The sequence below is a fragment of the Ictalurus furcatus genome, chromosome 13 (genome assembly GCF_023375685.1).
Source record: "Ictalurus furcatus strain D&B chromosome 13, Billie_1.0, whole genome shotgun sequence".
NCBI lineage: Eukaryota > Metazoa > Chordata > Actinopteri > Siluriformes > Ictaluridae > Ictalurus > Ictalurus furcatus.
In genome coordinates, this window is record NC_071267.1 from 28,674,887 (window position 1) to 28,692,242 (window position 17,356).

At 44.2% G+C, this 17,356-nt stretch overlaps 2 protein-coding genes across 4 annotated transcripts in view; one reads left to right on the forward strand and one right to left on the reverse strand.

The window, feature by feature from the left end:
* The window catches only part of polr3a (polymerase (RNA) III (DNA directed) polypeptide A), a 39,679-nt gene extending 34,463 nt beyond the window's left edge, over window positions 1–5,216 (forward strand). For 2 of the 3 annotated variants that reach the window (XM_053639678.1, XM_053639679.1), the window contains 5 exons: window positions 263–427; window positions 551–715; window positions 1,792–1,923; window positions 2,022–2,154; window positions 4,922–5,216. In XM_053639678.1, coding sequence (XP_053495653.1) covers window positions 263–427; window positions 551–715; window positions 1,792–1,923; window positions 2,022–2,154; window positions 4,922–5,070 — 744 coding nt within the window. In that variant the 3' untranslated portion in view covers window positions 5,071–5,216. Of the gene's footprint in view, window positions 1–262; window positions 428–550; window positions 747–1,791; window positions 1,924–2,021; window positions 2,155–4,921 lie in introns of those variants that run through there. The other variant, XM_053639680.1, reaches the window with a different exon arrangement.
* Window positions 5,217–8,697: 3,481 nt separating this feature from the next.
* qrfprb (pyroglutamylated RFamide peptide receptor b) lies at window positions 8,698–17,259 on the reverse strand. Its single transcript, XM_053639722.1, has 6 exons — window positions 16,424–17,259; window positions 15,374–15,532; window positions 13,522–13,583; window positions 11,386–11,621; window positions 9,538–9,635; window positions 8,698–9,172 (listed from the first exon to the last, which is right to left on the reverse strand). The coding sequence occupies exons 1-6, from the start codon at window positions 16,779–16,781 to the stop codon at window positions 8,907–8,909; spliced, it is 1,179 nt and encodes a 392-aa protein (XP_053495697.1). The 5' UTR covers window positions 16,782–17,259; the 3' UTR covers window positions 8,698–8,906.
* Between the last annotated feature and the right edge of the window lie 97 nt (window positions 17,260–17,356).

The following is a 17,356-nucleotide window of genomic DNA, read 5'->3' on the forward strand; positions in this document are numbered from 1 at the left end:
CTCCCCCTGTCTCTCTGTCTGTCTCTCTCCCCCTGTCTCTCTCCCCCTGGCCTTCTGTCTGTCTCTCTCCCCCTGTCTCTCTGTCTGTCTCCCCCTGTCTCTCTCCCTCTGGCCTTCTGTCTGTCTCTCTCCCCCTGTCTCTCTGTCTGTCTCTCTCCCCCTGTCTCTCTGTCTGTCTCTCTCCCCCTGTCTCTCTGTCTGTCTCTCTCCCCCTGTCTCTCTGTCTGTCTCTCTCCCCCTGGCCCCCTGTCTGTGTGTGTAGGTGAATGCAGAGACAGTGAGGTACTCTATCTGTATGAGTAAGCTGCGAGTGAAGCCGGGTGATATAGCGGTGCACGGTGAGGCGGTGGTGTGTGTGTCTCCTCGAGAGAACAGCAAGAGCTCCATGTACTATGTCCTGCAGTCACTCAAACAGGAGCTACCCAAGGTGCACGCACACACACACACTGTCTGCATGGGGTTTGTACCCAAGTCTGTGTGTGATGTGCTCTTGTTATTGTCATCATGTGACACAGATGATGTAACTACACAGCTCTGTGTGTGCGTGTAGGTTGTTGTACAGGGCATTCCCGAGGTTTCCCGTGCTGTGATCCACATCGATGAGCAAAGCGGCCGTCAGAAGTTCAAGTTGCTGGTGGAGGGAGATAACCTGCGTGCTGTCATGGCAACACACGGCGTCAACGGCAACCGCACCACGTCCAACAACACGTATGAGGTGCGTGTGCATCAGTGATGAAACACAGAGGGTACACACACACACACACACAGTCTCACATCACTAAAAATCTGCCAGAAAATTACAACCTTAATTAAATAAGTTAGCGAAACGTCTGCTGGCTAAGCTAACCTAGCTAACTAGTGATGTATAAACATCTTCAGGGTTACATTCGCTAACACTAGAGCGCTAACACGGCACTTTTATCCAGTAAACCAGATGAAGAGTCAGAATAACGGGAAGCTGCTCCAACCTCCGAATATTCCTCTGTAAAAGTCTTTTAATAATAATAATAATAATTCCTTACATTTATATAGACACTCGAAGCTCTTTACATAGTTGGGGGGATGGGGGTGGGGAATCTCAGAAACCAGCACTAGTGTGTATCCTCCACCTGGATGATGTGACGGAAGCCATATTGCTCCAGAACTCCCGCCACACACCAGCTATTAGTGGAGAGGAGAGAGTGATGTAGCTGATTCAGAGAGGGAGATTATTAGGGGGTGATGGAGAAGGGTCAGTGGGGGATTTGGGCAGGACCCCGGGGTTATACCTCTACTCTTAACCATAAGTGTCCTGGTATTTGTAATGACCACAGAGAGTCAGGACCTCAGTTTAACGTCTCATCTGAAAGACGCTGCTGTGTTTACAGTATAGTGTCCCCGTCACTGTACTGGGGAATTAGACCCACACAGCCCAGAGGGTGAGCGCCCCCTGCTGGCCTCACTAATACCACTTCCAGTAGCAACCTTAGTTTTCCCCAGGTCGTCTCATCCAGGTACTCACCAGACTCAACCCTGCTTATCTTCAGGGGGAGCCCAGGCGAGATCTGCAGGGTGATGTGACTCTGGCACAAAAATAAAATCATTTTATTTGTGTTATGAATTTTTTGTCATGAGCTTTACCTGTTCACTGAATGTTTACTCTAAATCTAAATTACTTTAAATGACAGTTTTCAGTGAATGGAGGAATCTTTAAAGAGGTTATTATTATTATTATTATTATTATTATTATTATTTTGGTTTTGTGTTCCAGTCTTATTTGTTCCCTGAAATAGTTTTTTTGTGTGAGAGTAGGTGGAGAAGACGCTGGGTATCGAGGCTGCGAGGATGACCATCATTAACGAGATCCAGTACACCATGGTGAATCACGGCATGAGCATCGACCGGCGCCATGTCATGCTGCTCGCTGACCTCATGTCCTACAAGGTGAGAGAGAGAGAGGAACTGCTCGGGATCATGAGGACTCGAACACCTGGGGACACTTCTGTACTTTAACTTTGTGTGTGTGTGTGTGTGTGTGTCAGGGGGAGATTCTGGGCATCACTCGCTTCGGCCTGGCCAAGATGAAGGAGAGCGTCCTGATGCTGGCTTCCTTCGAGAAGACCGCTGATCATCTGTTCGATGCTGCGTATTTCGGACAGAAAGACTCTGTGTGTGGTGAGTAGGGAGGGAGAGATGGATGGATGGATGGATGAAGATAGGGCTGCACAATATTGAAATAAAAATGCGATCTGTGATACTATAATGCTGTAAGCGTGCAAAATCAATTTAAATTATATTTATATATACTTGTATACAGTGCCTTCCATTAATATTGGCACCCTTGGTAAATATGAGCAAAGAAGGCTGTGAAAAATTGTCTTTATTTTTTTATCTTTTGTTTAAAAAATTCACAAGAATACTCTGCTCTCATGGATATCAAACAATTGTAAACATAACACAGGTTTATCCAAAAAATATATTTAAGTATCGGTGTGCAACAATTATTTTCACCCTTTTAGTCGATACTTTGTGCTAGTTCCCTTTGCCAAGATAACAGCTCTGAGTCTTCTATAACGCCTGATGAGGTTGGAGAATACATGCTGAGGGATCTGAGAGCGTTCCTCCATACAGAACCTCTCCAGATCCTTCACATTTGGAGGTCCACGCTGGTGGACTCTCCTCTTCAGTTCACCCCACAGGTGTTCTATGGGGTTCAGGTCAGGGGACTGGGACGGTCATGGCAGGACCTTGATTTTGTGGTCAGTAAACCATTTTTGTGTTGATTTTGATGATGTTTTGGATCATTGTCCTGCTGGAAGATCCAACCACGGCCCATTTGAAGCTTTCTGGCAGAGGCAGTCAGGTTTTCATTTAATATCTGTTGATATTTGATAGAGTCCATGATGCCATGTATCCTAACAAAATGTCCAGATCCTCTGGCAGAAAAACAGCCCAAAACATTAAAGATCCACCTCCATATTTAACCGTGGACATGAGGTACTTTTCCATACGGCTACCTCTCTGTGTGCGCCGAACCGTCCTCTTCACAGTGCATTGAGACGATATAGACACGCGTCCAATTCCAGGTCGATTCATAACATTTCCAGTCAACTGGAAATGTTATGAATCGACCTGGAATTGGAGGAGCAGTGTGTATTTTGCGACCTGGAGCAGTGAGCAGTGTGCGACCTGGAATTTTGGAGGAGCAGTGTGCTCCTCCAAAAATGCTGAATTGTTTAGCAGCAAGAAAACAGATTTGTTGTCATAAGTAAAATGCTAGTTGTGCCGCCCACTGCTATGGCAACCAGTATTAGGAACGCCTACTGACGACTTCATAGTGCAACGACTGTTTCAGCGATAAATTCGCTGTGTGTGTGAAGGGACCAGGTCAGGTCATGGAGGATGGATGTGGTGGATGGTGAGATGGATTGAGAGATGGATGGATGTGGATGATGGAGAGATGGATGGATGGATGTGGATGATGGAGAGATGGATGATGGATGTGGATGATGGAGAGATGGATGTAGTGGATGGTGAGATGGATTGAGAGATGGATGGATGTGGATGATGGAGAGATGGATGGATGGATGTGGATGATGGAGAGATGGATGGATGGATGTGGATGATGGAGAGATGGATGGATGGATGGATGTGGATGATGGAGAGGGATGGATGGATGTGGATGATGGAGAGATGGATGTAGTGGATGGTGAGATGGATGGATGTGGATGATGGAGAGATGGATGGATGGATGTGGATGATGGAGAGATGGATGGATGGATGGATGTGGATGATGGAGAGGGATGGATGGATGTGGATGATGGAGAGATGGATGTAGTGGATGGTGAGATGGATTGAGAGATGGATGGATGTGGATGATGGCGAGATGGATGGATGTGGATGACGGAGAGATGGATGGATGTGGATGACGGAGAGATGGATGGAGAGATGGATGGATGGATGTGGATGATGGAGAGATGGATGGAGAGATGGCCAACTGATGGTCTGTTTTCTCGAGTGCTGTTTTATGTAGCTGGATCTCAGCAGATGGATGGATATCATTGAGTATATGTGTTTGAATGGTTGGATGGATGAACGTCATTGAAAGAACGAATGTCGATGGGTTTATGTGAGAGGATGAGATGGATAACTGAGGGAGGGAGGGATGATGGTGGGAGGGAGGGAGGGAGGGATGATGGTGGGAGGGAGGATGGTGGGAGTGAGGGAGGGAGGGAGGGATGATGGTGGGAGGGAGGGAGGGAGGGATGATGGTGGGAGTGAGGGAGGGAGGGAGGGATGATGGTGGGAGTGAGGGAGGGAGGGATGATGGTGGGAGTGAGGGAGGGAGGGAGGGATGATGGTGGGAGGGAGGGAGTGGGTGTATGAGGACAGATTAGTGGGTGGACAGATGGATTGATGGAGCTTTGTGTGAATATAAAAGTAGAAAACAATGTCTGGAAGAATAAATACACAGACAGATGTGGAGATACTGCGCGCGTACACACACACACACACACACAATTTAAACTTATAATAATTTTGATGTGTGTGTGTTAGACCAGTGATTTATGACAGGATTGTACTGAAAGTGTGCTGCATTACCCCCTCACTGTGACTGCCTAACAGTGTCTTTGGGGTTCTGCAAGACACAGGATAGCAACTATACTTGTAAATATGTGTATACGTTGGAGGCGGAGCCTGAGTGAAATGATGCGTAGCGTAAACACAGCCGAACTCTGATACAGCTACAGAGAATAAACACAAATATCACTGAGATTCTGTAATCACAACACTGATTTGTCCACTCAATATATTACTGTCTCTCTGTCTCTCTCTCGCTCTCTCTCTGTCTCTCTCTCTCTGTCTATATGTCTCTCTCTCTCTGTCTATATGTGTCTCTCTCTGTCTGTCTCTCTCTCTGTCTGTCTCTCTCTCTCTGCAGGTGTGTCTGAGTGTATAATAATGGGAATCCCCATGAACATCGGCACTGGTCTGTTTAAACTCTTACACAGAGCGGACAAAGAACCCAATCCTCCACGGAGAAGCCTTCTGTTCGACATGCCTGACTTCCATATACCACTCGTCTCCTAACACACACACTCACTCACTCACTCACTCACACACACACACACACACATGTTTGCATATACACACACACAAACAGTTGGTAATGTCATAGGAATCCATTAATTGGGATGAATTTCAACAAAAAATTATATATATATATATATATATATATATATATATATATATATATATATATATATATATATATATATATATACACACACACAATTATAATGTTAGCTATATATTGAGAGTATATGGATTTAGTGTCTGTGTGTATGTGTGTGTGTGTGTGTGTGTGTGTGTGTGTATGACATGGCAGTCTATAAGGATATATATGGATGTTTATTTTTTATTCTAGCCACATGTCAGTGGATGATCTGGATTATCTCCTGGGCTCCTGAAGAAGTGAAGAAGTTTGCTTTGATTTAATTTAATAAGAGTTTTAGAGATTTCTGTTGTGGAATGCGACACCCTGTGTTTCAAGCTTGTGTTTTGTGTGTATATATACCGTGAATGTGAATAAATTCTCCATTAAAGATCAGCAGTCAGGTGTAAGCTTTGCTTGTATTTTCTCATTTGTAAGTCGCTTTGGATAAAAGCGTCTGCTAAGTGAATAAATGTAAATGTAACTGTATCTGTGTCTCCCCCTGAGGAACCCTGGTTAGTATTGTAGTAAACCTGCTTTCTGAAGGACCGCTGAAGAGCTTCATGTGTGAAAAGATCTCGACACCCGGACTGAGAGCATCTCCAGCGCCGTGTTTAAAGAGAGGGAGAGCTCTCTTATGTGCATGTTCCCTGAGATATGAGCTGAAATCTCTGAAGTCCAGCATGCTGTATGCAGATGTGAAGCTTGTTCATGTTTCTGGAGCCACCTGATGTCCTCCAGTTTGGGTTATTCCTTGTCCTTCTCAACAAGAAACATTTTTAAGTGCTTCTGAGCAGTTCACGAAACTCTCGAGCACTTCCCTGATCCTCAGCCATCTGACGTGGCTGTGACGTGGGAGTTATTCTTCTGCACATTCCATCTCCTCAAGTGCTCCTCGGAACTGCCTGAGAGTCGGAGCGGGGAATATTACTTTCCACAACCACACTGCCAGCACAGAATTTCAATCGGAGATGTTCCTGATGTGTGAAGCAGTGGAAAGTAAGGACAGAACGGTTGATTTGTTTTTGGTTATTGTGGAAACTCCGTTTAGCGTTGATAGCAAAACTCTTGTTCACCTTTTGTGAGCTGTAGCATCATCAGCCTCCCTTTAATTCCGACTCCAAAAACACGAGGTGGATGCTGATGAAGAACATGATGAACATGATGCTCTCTTTAGGAACATTAAGCAACAATGGCGCTGTGTAGGTGTGACGCACCATCTCGAATGCTAACGCTGCAGTGGAGCGGAGTGTTTAACAGTCATTTAAAAAAGCAAGAGAAGAGCTGCTTTATGGAGTAGAAGATACGCAGATCTCATGGGATGAGAGCGCTGTATGACGACACGTCCGTTAATGAGCGGAGTCCGAAATGCGTTGAGAGAAAGTAATTAAACCCGAGCTGTCTTTGACTAAATATCTCTGAATTTGCTGAAGGAAAAGTGTTTTAAATATAATTCTAATTCAGCACATTAAAAACATTACAGTAACTGGCCTAAACCTCAAGAAATACTTCCTTTCCTCGCAGGAGAAACTCTCCGAGTATGAGGAATATTCCTGTTAGGAGAATTCACCCTGCCTTAACCCTGATATGAGGTGTACATCAGTTTATTAGTTATTTAAGCTCTTGAAACGCATTCCAATCTTTGCACACAAAGACATGCATTAAGACATTTTGGGAGCTTTTTTTTTATTGGGGCTGGAAAAGCCTGAAATAAAGAAAGTAAGAAGACTGATTACATGTCAGTATTGCAGTCAGTATATTTAAGGTGTCCTTTGAAACATTACCAACACATTTAACACTTCAAGAACCCTGGAAATAATCAGAAAAGAGAAAAATTGTCACGTTCCAATATTTTCGATCAAACAAACGGCGCCATGTGCAAAATATGAGGAAATGAAAGCTGCAGTTCTGACCTCTCGCCTCATGTTCATCTTTTGATCTCAAGTCCAGATCTCTTCAGCGTATGACAAAAACCAAAGAATTGGCCATGCTGTTCCAATACTTTTGGAAGGGACTGTACATTTGTTCTTCACTTTGCTGTACTGTTGTACAGACATTCAAAAGGAAGAACTACGGCTAACGTCTGGGATATTCTACCTACTAGCATGACATGTACAGGTCACTGTGGTAAAGAAGGTAATCAGTAATAATCAGTCAGACCACAGTTTCCACATGAAATTCAGCTGTAAACAATCAGCACAGATTCTTCTCCCAATTTTGCTGCTACCAATCAGAGCACGGTTCCTGCACACAAGGCGACTGTGACCAATCAGAGCACGGTTCCTGCGACTAAGGGCACTGTATCCAATCAGAGAACACATCTTGCCCGAATGCCACTGTAACAAATGGGATTCCATCCAAAACACCTCTGTGACTAATCAGCACACAGTTCCCGCCCCCAGTACCCCGCTAACCAATCAGCACACAGTTCCCTCCCCCAGTACCCCTCTAACCAATCAGCACACAGTTCCCTCCCCCAGTACCCCCTAACCAATCAGCACACAGTTCCCTCCCCCAGTACCCCCTAACCAATCAGCACACAGTTCCCTCCCCAGTACCCCTCTAACCAATCAGCACAGCGTTCCCTCCCCCTGTACCCCTCTAACCAATCAGCACACAGTTCCCTCCCCCTGTACCCCTCTAACCAATCAGCACACAGTTCCCTCCCCCAGTACCCCCTAACCAATCAGCACACAGTTCCCTCCCCAGTACCCCTCTAACCAATCAGCACAGCGTTCCCTCCCCCAGTACCCCTCTAACCAATCAGCACACAGTTCCCTCCCCAGTACCCCTCTAACCAATCAGCACAGCGTTCCCTCCCCCTGTACCCCTCTAACCAATCAGCACACAGTTCCCTCCCCCTGTACCCCTCTAACCAATCAGCACACAGTTCCCTCCCCCAGTACCCCTCTAACCAATCAGCACACAGTTCCCGCCCCCGTACCCCTCTAACCAATCAGCACACAGTTCCCTCCCCCTGTACCCCTCTAACTAATCAGCACACAGTTCCCTCCCCCTGTACCCCTCTAACCAATCAGCACACAGTTCCCTCCCCCAGTACCCCTCTAACCAATCAGCACACAGTTCCCTCCCCCTGTACCCCTCTAACCAATCAGCACACAGTTCCCTCCCCCTGTACCCCTGTAACCAATCAGCACACAGTTCCCTCCCCCAGTACCCCTCTAACCAATCAGCACACAGTTCCCGCCCCCGTACCCCTCTAACCAATCAGCACACAGTTCCCTTCCCCTGTACCCCTCTAACCAATCAGCACACAGTTCCCTTCCGCTGTACCCCTGTAACCAATCAGGATTTAGATTAGAATTGTTTTCTTCCTCCACTCTTTCACAGACAATAACAACACTAAAACTAATTACATTTTTATAATTTATCATCATAATTAACATCGTATCACAGGACACTAAATTATCAAAATCTCATGTTACACTTATCCAGAGAACAAAATCCTGTGATCGACTTCTCAGAGAAAACAAAACATGACATGCATCCTTCATTTGTCCAGAATAAGGATTCCTGTAAGAACTCATGTCCTCATGTCGTCTTCCAGGATGTGTGTGAATTTCTCTCAGGAGTTCAGAGATGTATGTACTCAGCCTCCTCCTGAACTCAGTAATAATTGTGATGATGAACACGGCCTTATATCACATCCCAAATGCCCAAAAGATCAGTACACCCACACTTTATATAATATTCAACTGGTCTGGTCATGGAGTTCCAAGCTGTTGGTGTTAGCGTTAGCGCTGGTGGCGTGACGAGGCTTGGTGAAGTGAACTCTGACGTTGTGCACTCTCATCCTGCGCAGGATTGCGGACACAGCCGAGACACAGCTCTTCTTAAAGCTCTCGTTCATGAAGGCGTAAACGATGGGGTTGTTGAAAGAGTTGGAGAAACCGATGGCCTGAACCACGGCCATGATCATGTTCAGGGTCACCTCGTCATACTTGTGCTCCAGATTATCTGAGGAACAAACAGCAAGAGAGAGTAAAATAATTAAAGCTACATAAATGGACTTTAATGAGCACTGATGTACATTAATGCCTTGGCTAAGATGCACTTCCCAGGTGAAAGATACAGTAAGAAACTGGAGAGAGAGAAGCACAGACTAAAGGACTAAAGTGCCGCTGCATCGCTCGCTTTAGGTACAGATGAAGGTCTAAATCCCACTGCACCACTATCCGCAGGGAGTTCAGTGCCATTGTGGGTAATGGAGGAAACGGTGAGAAATACAAGGTGATGTCGATTATAAAGTAAATCTCTGACACCGCTGAACATCACGTTAATTATAAATATGTGCAAGTGGTTCCGAGTGGATTTTCACTCACTGTACTCGAACAGCATGTGGACGGTGTGGAAAGGAGCCCAGCAGATGGTGAACAGCAGCACAACGGTGATCATCATCTTCACCGCACGCTTCTTCTTCCTGTGTCCACAAAAGACAAGACGGAGTTCACCAGGAGGCCAGATGTGTTACGGTTATTACCTTCCTGTCTACACACTACTTATAGCAATGCTCTGTCCCATCACACCAGGAAGTTCTACACCTAGATATAAACAATCCTGATAAAAACAGAGCTCCAAGTTTACAATTATTAGGCATTTTATAACAAATGAGCCCTTTTAATTACCTGTGTTCCTCTTAGCTCTAATATATAGAGTGCTGCAGGGATGAGGTGTTTCTGTAGACCAACCCGGAAGTTATCCTCACCCCGGTTCCCTCGATATAAATCCAGGAGGATTGCTCCATTGGCTTTTGGATTATTGCAGAAAATAAACTCTTTGACCAACAAAAGTTTACGACTCTTACACGTTTTGTTCATCAAGATAATCTTCACACAAGTTTACACAAGTTTTATGAATTTTGAAGCTTAAAAACAAAATCGCCAGAAGTAAAAAAGCTAAAGTTAGACTATAATCGAACTACAGCACGGTCACATGACTTCAACGTCACCACCGCTACGCTTCCGACAACTCTTTCAAGCTTTATTTAAAAACACTACAATTGGACAACACTATAAACGGATAAATCTACAAGCTGTAAAGTTTGAGTTGGAATAGTTTGTAAGAGCGCGAGTGTAAACACATCGAGGCTGGCGCAGATGAGTTTCCTGTTCGTTGTCATGACGTTTAATTTCCCCGACAACCTCCGTAGTCCCGTTTAACCGCTTCTTAGCGACCGTCTTTTTCAATACACGTAAAAGTTTAACAAAATCCGGAGTGGGGTATTACTGATGTATTTTATATCCTAGAATAAAACATGAACCTGATCTCTTGAGCTTCTGTTAACCACAGACCTTATTTCAGGCATTTAACCAAAAACCCTTTGACTTCAGGACAGTGGAACCGGAAGTGCTATATCTGGGTTTTAGGACTCATTCCTGCACCACTCTTTGGTAGAAGAGACTGAACGTATGTTAACACTAGAAGGCGATTCGTGAACTGCTCTACCTTTCGTGAACCATGTAGCAACCCCTACTGAAGAAACATCGCACCACATGCGCCATATGGAATCATTCGAGTCGATCGTTTGGTTTCGTCACTTCTTTACAGTATTATACTTATATGGCAGGGGGTGTGGTCGGGTGTCAGCTGTGGACTGTGTGGAAGGTAAGTTGAGCGTAACGTTTTGAAAGAAAACTGTGCTAAATTAGTTAGAGGTTATAAAAATGCAAATGTTTCTTTGGAATAATAACTCGCTGTTAAACATCAATAAAGTCATAATTTAATAAAGAGGTGCCAAGATTTACAGTTTAGCCGTGGCCTTTTACAATTTCTGAGCCGTTGTTATGGCGATGCACAAAAAAATCCCCAAAACTACACTCGATCAGACCAAACATGAATAAAATTCACATGGCAGAAAAGCAGATTCACTGAAAGGGAAAGGACGGGCATTTGCTCCTGTAAGTGGTTATTTCTACTTCACGACCTTATCTGAGTGAACTTTGACCTGTGAACACTGGTCCTGTTAGCCAATAAAAAAACAAGTGGGCAGGACTGTTATCGTTTTGAATCATAAAAATGGAGGAGCTGCTTATTATTTATGGGTTTTTTTGTAGAAGAATTCATTTTTTTTCTCTCTCAACTTTCTAGTATTTTCTTTACTTCTTCCCGTCATGTCCTGTAAGTTTGTGTGTGTTTGTGTGTGTGTGTGAGTGTTTGTTGGTCCAGTGTACCTGCAGATCTTGTTGATCTGGGTGTGGTTGATGGTGTGGAGGACGAAGGCGTCCCCCACCCTCTTGCGGATCCACAGCTCGATGCTGATGCGTGTGTAGAGGAACAACATGGCGGCCAGAGGCAGCACAAACAGAGCCACCATGATGAAGGTGGTATAAGACTTCCTCTGAAGCTCTGAGCTCCACAGCTCCTGACAGCACACGTGATGATTCTCATACAGGAAGTCGTATTTCACCTGACACACACACACACACACACACACACACACATGCTACTGGGGTTAAAGTGAATAATATCCTCATACCTGAAGATCACGATCTTTTTATCTCAGATTCAGTTCCTCCATATAAGATAAAATCAACTTTATTGGTCCTGCAGGAGATTTGATGTCACTGCTCGTGGGGAAACTCCCATCCACACACGGGATAAAACTGAAACCCCAGCTGATCTTAATCAGTACCAATAAATCAATAACCTTCTTGTTGTTGTTGGTGTTGTTGTTGTTGTAGCTCACCAATTACCATAAATTTCAGTTCCACAAATGTAGCAAATCGTAATTCCCACTGAGTTACTATGGCAACATATGTTTTTGGACAAACCCGCTCTGTGTCAGGTTGTTGTTGTGAAGCTGACTTTAACTTGATGAAATGAATTGAAAGAAATATCTGATCTACTAGTTTGTAGTATGTAGAGAGAGAATCCAATCACGACCAGTATTAAATTACCTTGATTCAGTAGCGTAGTGAGCACCTCAGCGCTCCGGGGTTCTGGTTTTGAGCCTCAGCTCAGGTGAGTGTGTGGTGTTCAGTTTTATTTCAGAGCTTTGAAGATACATGATCAAATCATGAAGGCTACAACTCAATTCATTCACATGGAACCAATGTAGACGTTTAAATCAATTAAATTCAGTGGACCTTTTCTTTCAGTGCAGTGGTTCCAATCTAAACATCTCTAAAATGAGATGAACTCAGACAAACAAACAAACAAAAATCTGGCCTTAATAGAGTCCAATTACAACAACCATTTCCTCAGTTGTGTGGATGTTATAATCCACTATCTGTACTTGGAGATCAGGTATATATTAATGATGTTAATTTTAACCATAGAAGCAATAGTCGCTATATCTTCACTCCACTGTTAGGGCTAATTATACATTCTCATCTAAAAGTATTGGAACAGGAAGGCTGATTCTGTTGTGTTTACTTGTTTGAGATCAAAAGATGAATATTAGACAACAGATCAGAATTCCAGCTTTATTTTCCTGATATTTACATCTAGACGTGTTAAACAGCTTAGAACACGGCACCTTTTGTTTGAAACCACCCATTTGTTCTAGTGATCAAAAATATTGGAACATATGACTGACAGGTGTTTCTTGCTGCTCAGGTGTGTCCTGTTAAAATGACTGTTTAAAGAATTAATAGCTCTGAATGTCTGCTCTTAGTTTTAGCCTTCAGTTTCACCTGCGAAGACTGCACTTGTTATTAAAAAGGATAAACCCACATGACAATGATTCTGTCATCTACTGTTGTTTTCCTTGGCCAAGCCGTTCCACATCTGCTTGTCAGTACACCAGCGGTTTCTTTCTTTTTCTTTCTGATTGATTTTCTCTCTTTTCTCAGCTTCAAAATTTGCTTTTCTCCTATAGACAGCTCTCTGGTCTCCATGTTGGTTTATCCTTTTTAACAACAAATGCAGTCTTCACAGGTGAAACCTAGGACTTAAACCAAGCGCAGACATTCAGAGGCTTCAGTCACCGTGTCATGCACCAAACATGCCTGTGATTGGTCATTAAAAGCGAGATGTTTAACAACGTGCAGATCTTCTCCCGGTAATCGTGGAAAATGTGGAATTGTAACAGCGCCACCTGCAGGACTGGAGGTCCTGTCACTCGTCTTTAACAGCTGATAAGAAACTGCAGTGTGTGTTTGTGTGCACGTGAGTGTGAGCGTGTAAACCCGTGATGGTTTCATATTTGTTTGCAGGAATCATCTCTGCAGGAATTAGGGCGAGGTCTTTAAAACCCGTGTCAGATTAAACTGGGCACTGACTCAGTGTTAGGATCTTCACAGTTCTGTAGATGCTCTCATTCATCTCCAACAAGAACCCTGAGAGAGACAACATTAATAACTCACCTCTAACTGCTGGACAAACAGCATGGGTGACCCCACCATGACTGAGATCAGCCAAACCAATCCTATAAACACAAACCACACACACACACACACACACACACACACACAATTATCGTGTTGTCTTTCTGCCTGAATGAATAAGGTCTTTGCAGTTTCTGCACGCTTCACTGGCCATGATAGAAATGTGAATAGACACTAAACGCTGTCGAGATTTGCTGTGTGATTAATTCCTAAAGACTCTTTTCTATGTACAGAGCAGAAAGGAGTGAAGCATCTGCACATGGAGTCTTTGCCTTGAGTTAGTATTCTTCTCTTTTAATTGCTTAGAGGAAAGAACAGTTATTTGATTATACACACACACACACACACACACACACACCACTTTCTGCTACGGATCTTTTATTCAGAAGGATGAAATCAGGACCAGGGCTCAGATGTGTGATTTAAATGTTCAGTGGATGTCATTTCTAAGTGAACAGGAACGTGAGTATCGCTAGCCGAGCCAGATGTTTAAAATCATAAATGAACGAATGAATAGAACTGTCAGAGATGTGGTTCTTTCCCGCTGAATGATGCATGAGAGGCGGTTACGTGGAAACGTGGCCAGCATGAAACATCAGCCATGACCTGAAGTTCAGGACACTCTGCTTGTCTTTCCCTTTTTTCTTTCAGCTTCATTCGCAGGAGAAGACGTTAATACGGCACAGAGAATCATCTTCACAGCCTCAGGGTGCCTTCAATTTCAGCTGTCCCTTCAGAACTACACAGTACGGCCAGGGTGACATGTCGACTGAGCTAGAGAAACCGCAATAACATGATACTGTTCTTTACAGATTACATGACCAGCAATATATATATATATATATATATGTATGTATGTACAGCGCCCTCCATTAATATTGGCACTCTTGGTAAATATGAACAAAGAAAGCTGTGAAAATGGTCTTTATTGTTTAACCTTTTGATCTTTTGTTTAAAAACAATTCACAAGAATACTCTGCTGTCATGGATCTCAAACACAACACAGGTTTATAAATAATATCTTTGTGAAATATAGGTGTGCAGTAACAGTAAGAGTGTTTACTGCTAACGAGCTGCTACTGTAGAGCAAGACACACAATAATAATGATCATGTGACTATGAGCTGGTTTTTAATCTGCAGATTAATGACACGGTTTCTGTACTGAATTTTGTTGAGAGGTTTTTATGCAGTAAATAATAGCCCCACTTTTACACAGTTATTTGTGGTGATTTGTGTGTCTATCACAAAGCCCCGCCCACTCTGTCACTACACCGGACACTAAACAGCAGAAGGAATTAGAAGCCGTAAATTGCGTCAATATTTTATTTGGCTCCGTTTTGTTTGTTGAAATAAAACCTCCAGTAAAGAGGTGAGATGGCGCAGATCCAGTCACTCATTTGTGTGTTGAAGGTGAAAGTTCAGAGAAAGGTCACACCCTCCTGCTTTGTATCGCTGCTCCCATGTCAACAGCACAAGCTGATTTAGTTTCCTATTGTAGTCAATGTCCACATCTCATCGTTGTGGTTTTCCCCGTAATTCTGCTCACCTCTCCTTCGTTCCCCCCGTTAGTTGTTAAAGTTGTTATTTGAGCAGTGATTTAAACGATTTCTGGATCAATACTCAATAACAACGACGACACACACGTCAGCCTTCATCGTTACACCTTTAAACCCGCGCTGCCGTCTGGGACATTTCATCTGGAGCTCTGGACCGAGATTGATTTCCACTGTTCACTTGTGTGTGTGTGATAGGTTGTAATCGCTACAGCCGTCAGTCACTACTGCACCTGTCATGAAGCACGGTGATGAAGGAGTGTGTCCAGTGACTCACCCAGCATCCTGTAGGCTCGCTGTGGTGTGTACTGCCTCTTCATTTTGAGTGGATGGACGATACCCTGATATCTCTCCACTGCGATACACGTCATAGTGAGAATCCCCGTCACAATCGCTGTGGTCTGGACAAACGGAACTGTCTTACACACCAAGACACCTGTGAACACAAACATCACACACACACTAACACACCTGTGAACACAAACATCACACACACACTAACACACCTGTGAACACAAACATCACACACACCAACACACCTGTGAACACAAACATCACACACACACACCAACACACCTGTGAACACAAACATCACACACACACTAACACACCTGTGAACACAAACATCACACACACACACCAACACACCTGTGAACACAAACATCACACACACACTAACACACCTGTGAACACAAACATCACACACACCAACACACCTGTGAACACAAACATCACACACACACACCAACACACCTGTGAACACAAACATCACACACACACACCAACACACCTGTGAACAGAAACAGAGTCAGGCATCGACACGCCTGCGAGGAGCAGAAACAGCGTCGTGTTCCTTTATTGTTATCTCCTCTTTTTTATTTCTGAAGTGTTTTTATAAACAGCTGCTTTTGTTAAAGTGAAGTGGCTTTTAAAGAGCTACAACTTTATCTAGAGTAGAAATGAAGTGCAGAGACTCACACTGAGCCTGTGATGGAGTGAGTCGAGTGTAATTACAGCACCGACTCTCAGAGAGGGATGAAGGAATGAAGGGATGAAGGGATGGGGGGATGAAGGGATGAAGGGATGAGGGGATGAAGGGGATGAGGGGATGAAGGGATGAGGGGATGAAGGGATGAAGGGATGAGGGGATGAAGGGATGAAGGGGATGAAGGGATGAAGGGATGAGGGGATGAAGGGATGAAGGGATGAGGGGATGAAGGGATGAAGGGATGAGGGGATGAAGGGATATAATCAGTCCTGTGCTGATATTACATGTCCTGTACTCATCAGGCTGCGAGTGGAAATGCTCATGCTGTGAGCTGCTCACCTCCGAGCCACTGAGCTGAGATGTTCTGCAGGAGAGTGAAGGGGATGCAGAAGAAGGTGATGAGCAGGTCACTGATGGCCAGAGAGCAGATGAAGATGTTGGTGGCGCTCTGACTTGAGCCCTTCCTCACCACCACACACACCACCAGGCTGTTTCCCACCAGCGCCAGCATGAAGATCAGCGTGTACATGATGACGAACATGGCCTTGGCTCCGGCCGGCAGCTCGGGGACGTACACCAGGGGCCGGATATTGTACGTGTGGATGAACTCCTGACGGGACAGGTTGTAATAGCGCAGCAGCTCCTGCAGGACCTCAGGCGTGATCTTCATACTCACCATGTCTGTGGACGTAGTCATCTCGCTTCCTTTAAACAAAGAAATCAATGTTATTATGTTTCACACATGTAGACATGCTCAGGAGCTCAAAACCTCCTCTAAATGCAGAACTGTAGAACCTGTACACTGATTCCCTCCAGGAAACACCACCACATGAGCTGACTGAGCAACAAGTTCTGCACTGTAACTAGACCAGAAGTGTAGACTTTTTGAAGTATTTAAAATGAATCACGTTGACTTTTGAAACGCTGAATGAGAGTCATTTTGACTTTTTGAATGATTTAAAATGAGTCAATTTGACTTTTTCCATCATCGTTTCATGAGACTTGACTGTAAAAATACAAGTGCTGGAGGAACAGTGCTTAAAATCCCCCGACTGCATCATCATTACCAGCAGCTATAAACCCAGAACCCTAACCCCTAACCCTAAGTCCTAAACCCTAACCCTAACCCTAACTCCTAAACCCTAACCCTAACCCCTAACTCCTAACCCTAACTCCTAAACCCTAACCCTAACCCCTAACCCCTAACTCCTAACCCTAACTCCTAAACCCTAACCCTAACCCCTAACCCCTAACCCTAAGTCCTAAACCCTA

Bases quoted from the DNA above. Each gene is read 5' to 3' on its own strand.
- qrfprb (XM_053639722.1), bottom strand. From the start codon at position 16,781: ATGACTACGTCCACAGACATGGTGAGTATGAAGATCACGCCTGAGGTC. The intron at 15,533-16,423 runs GTGAGCAGCTCA...TTGTGTTCACAG, and splicing joins CTCAGCTCAGTGGCTCGGAG to GTGTCTTGGTGTGTAAGACA. The intron at 9,173-9,537 runs GTGAGTGAAAAT...TTTGTTCCTCAG, and splicing joins CCACATGCTGTTCGAGTACA to ATAATCTGGAGCACAAGTAT.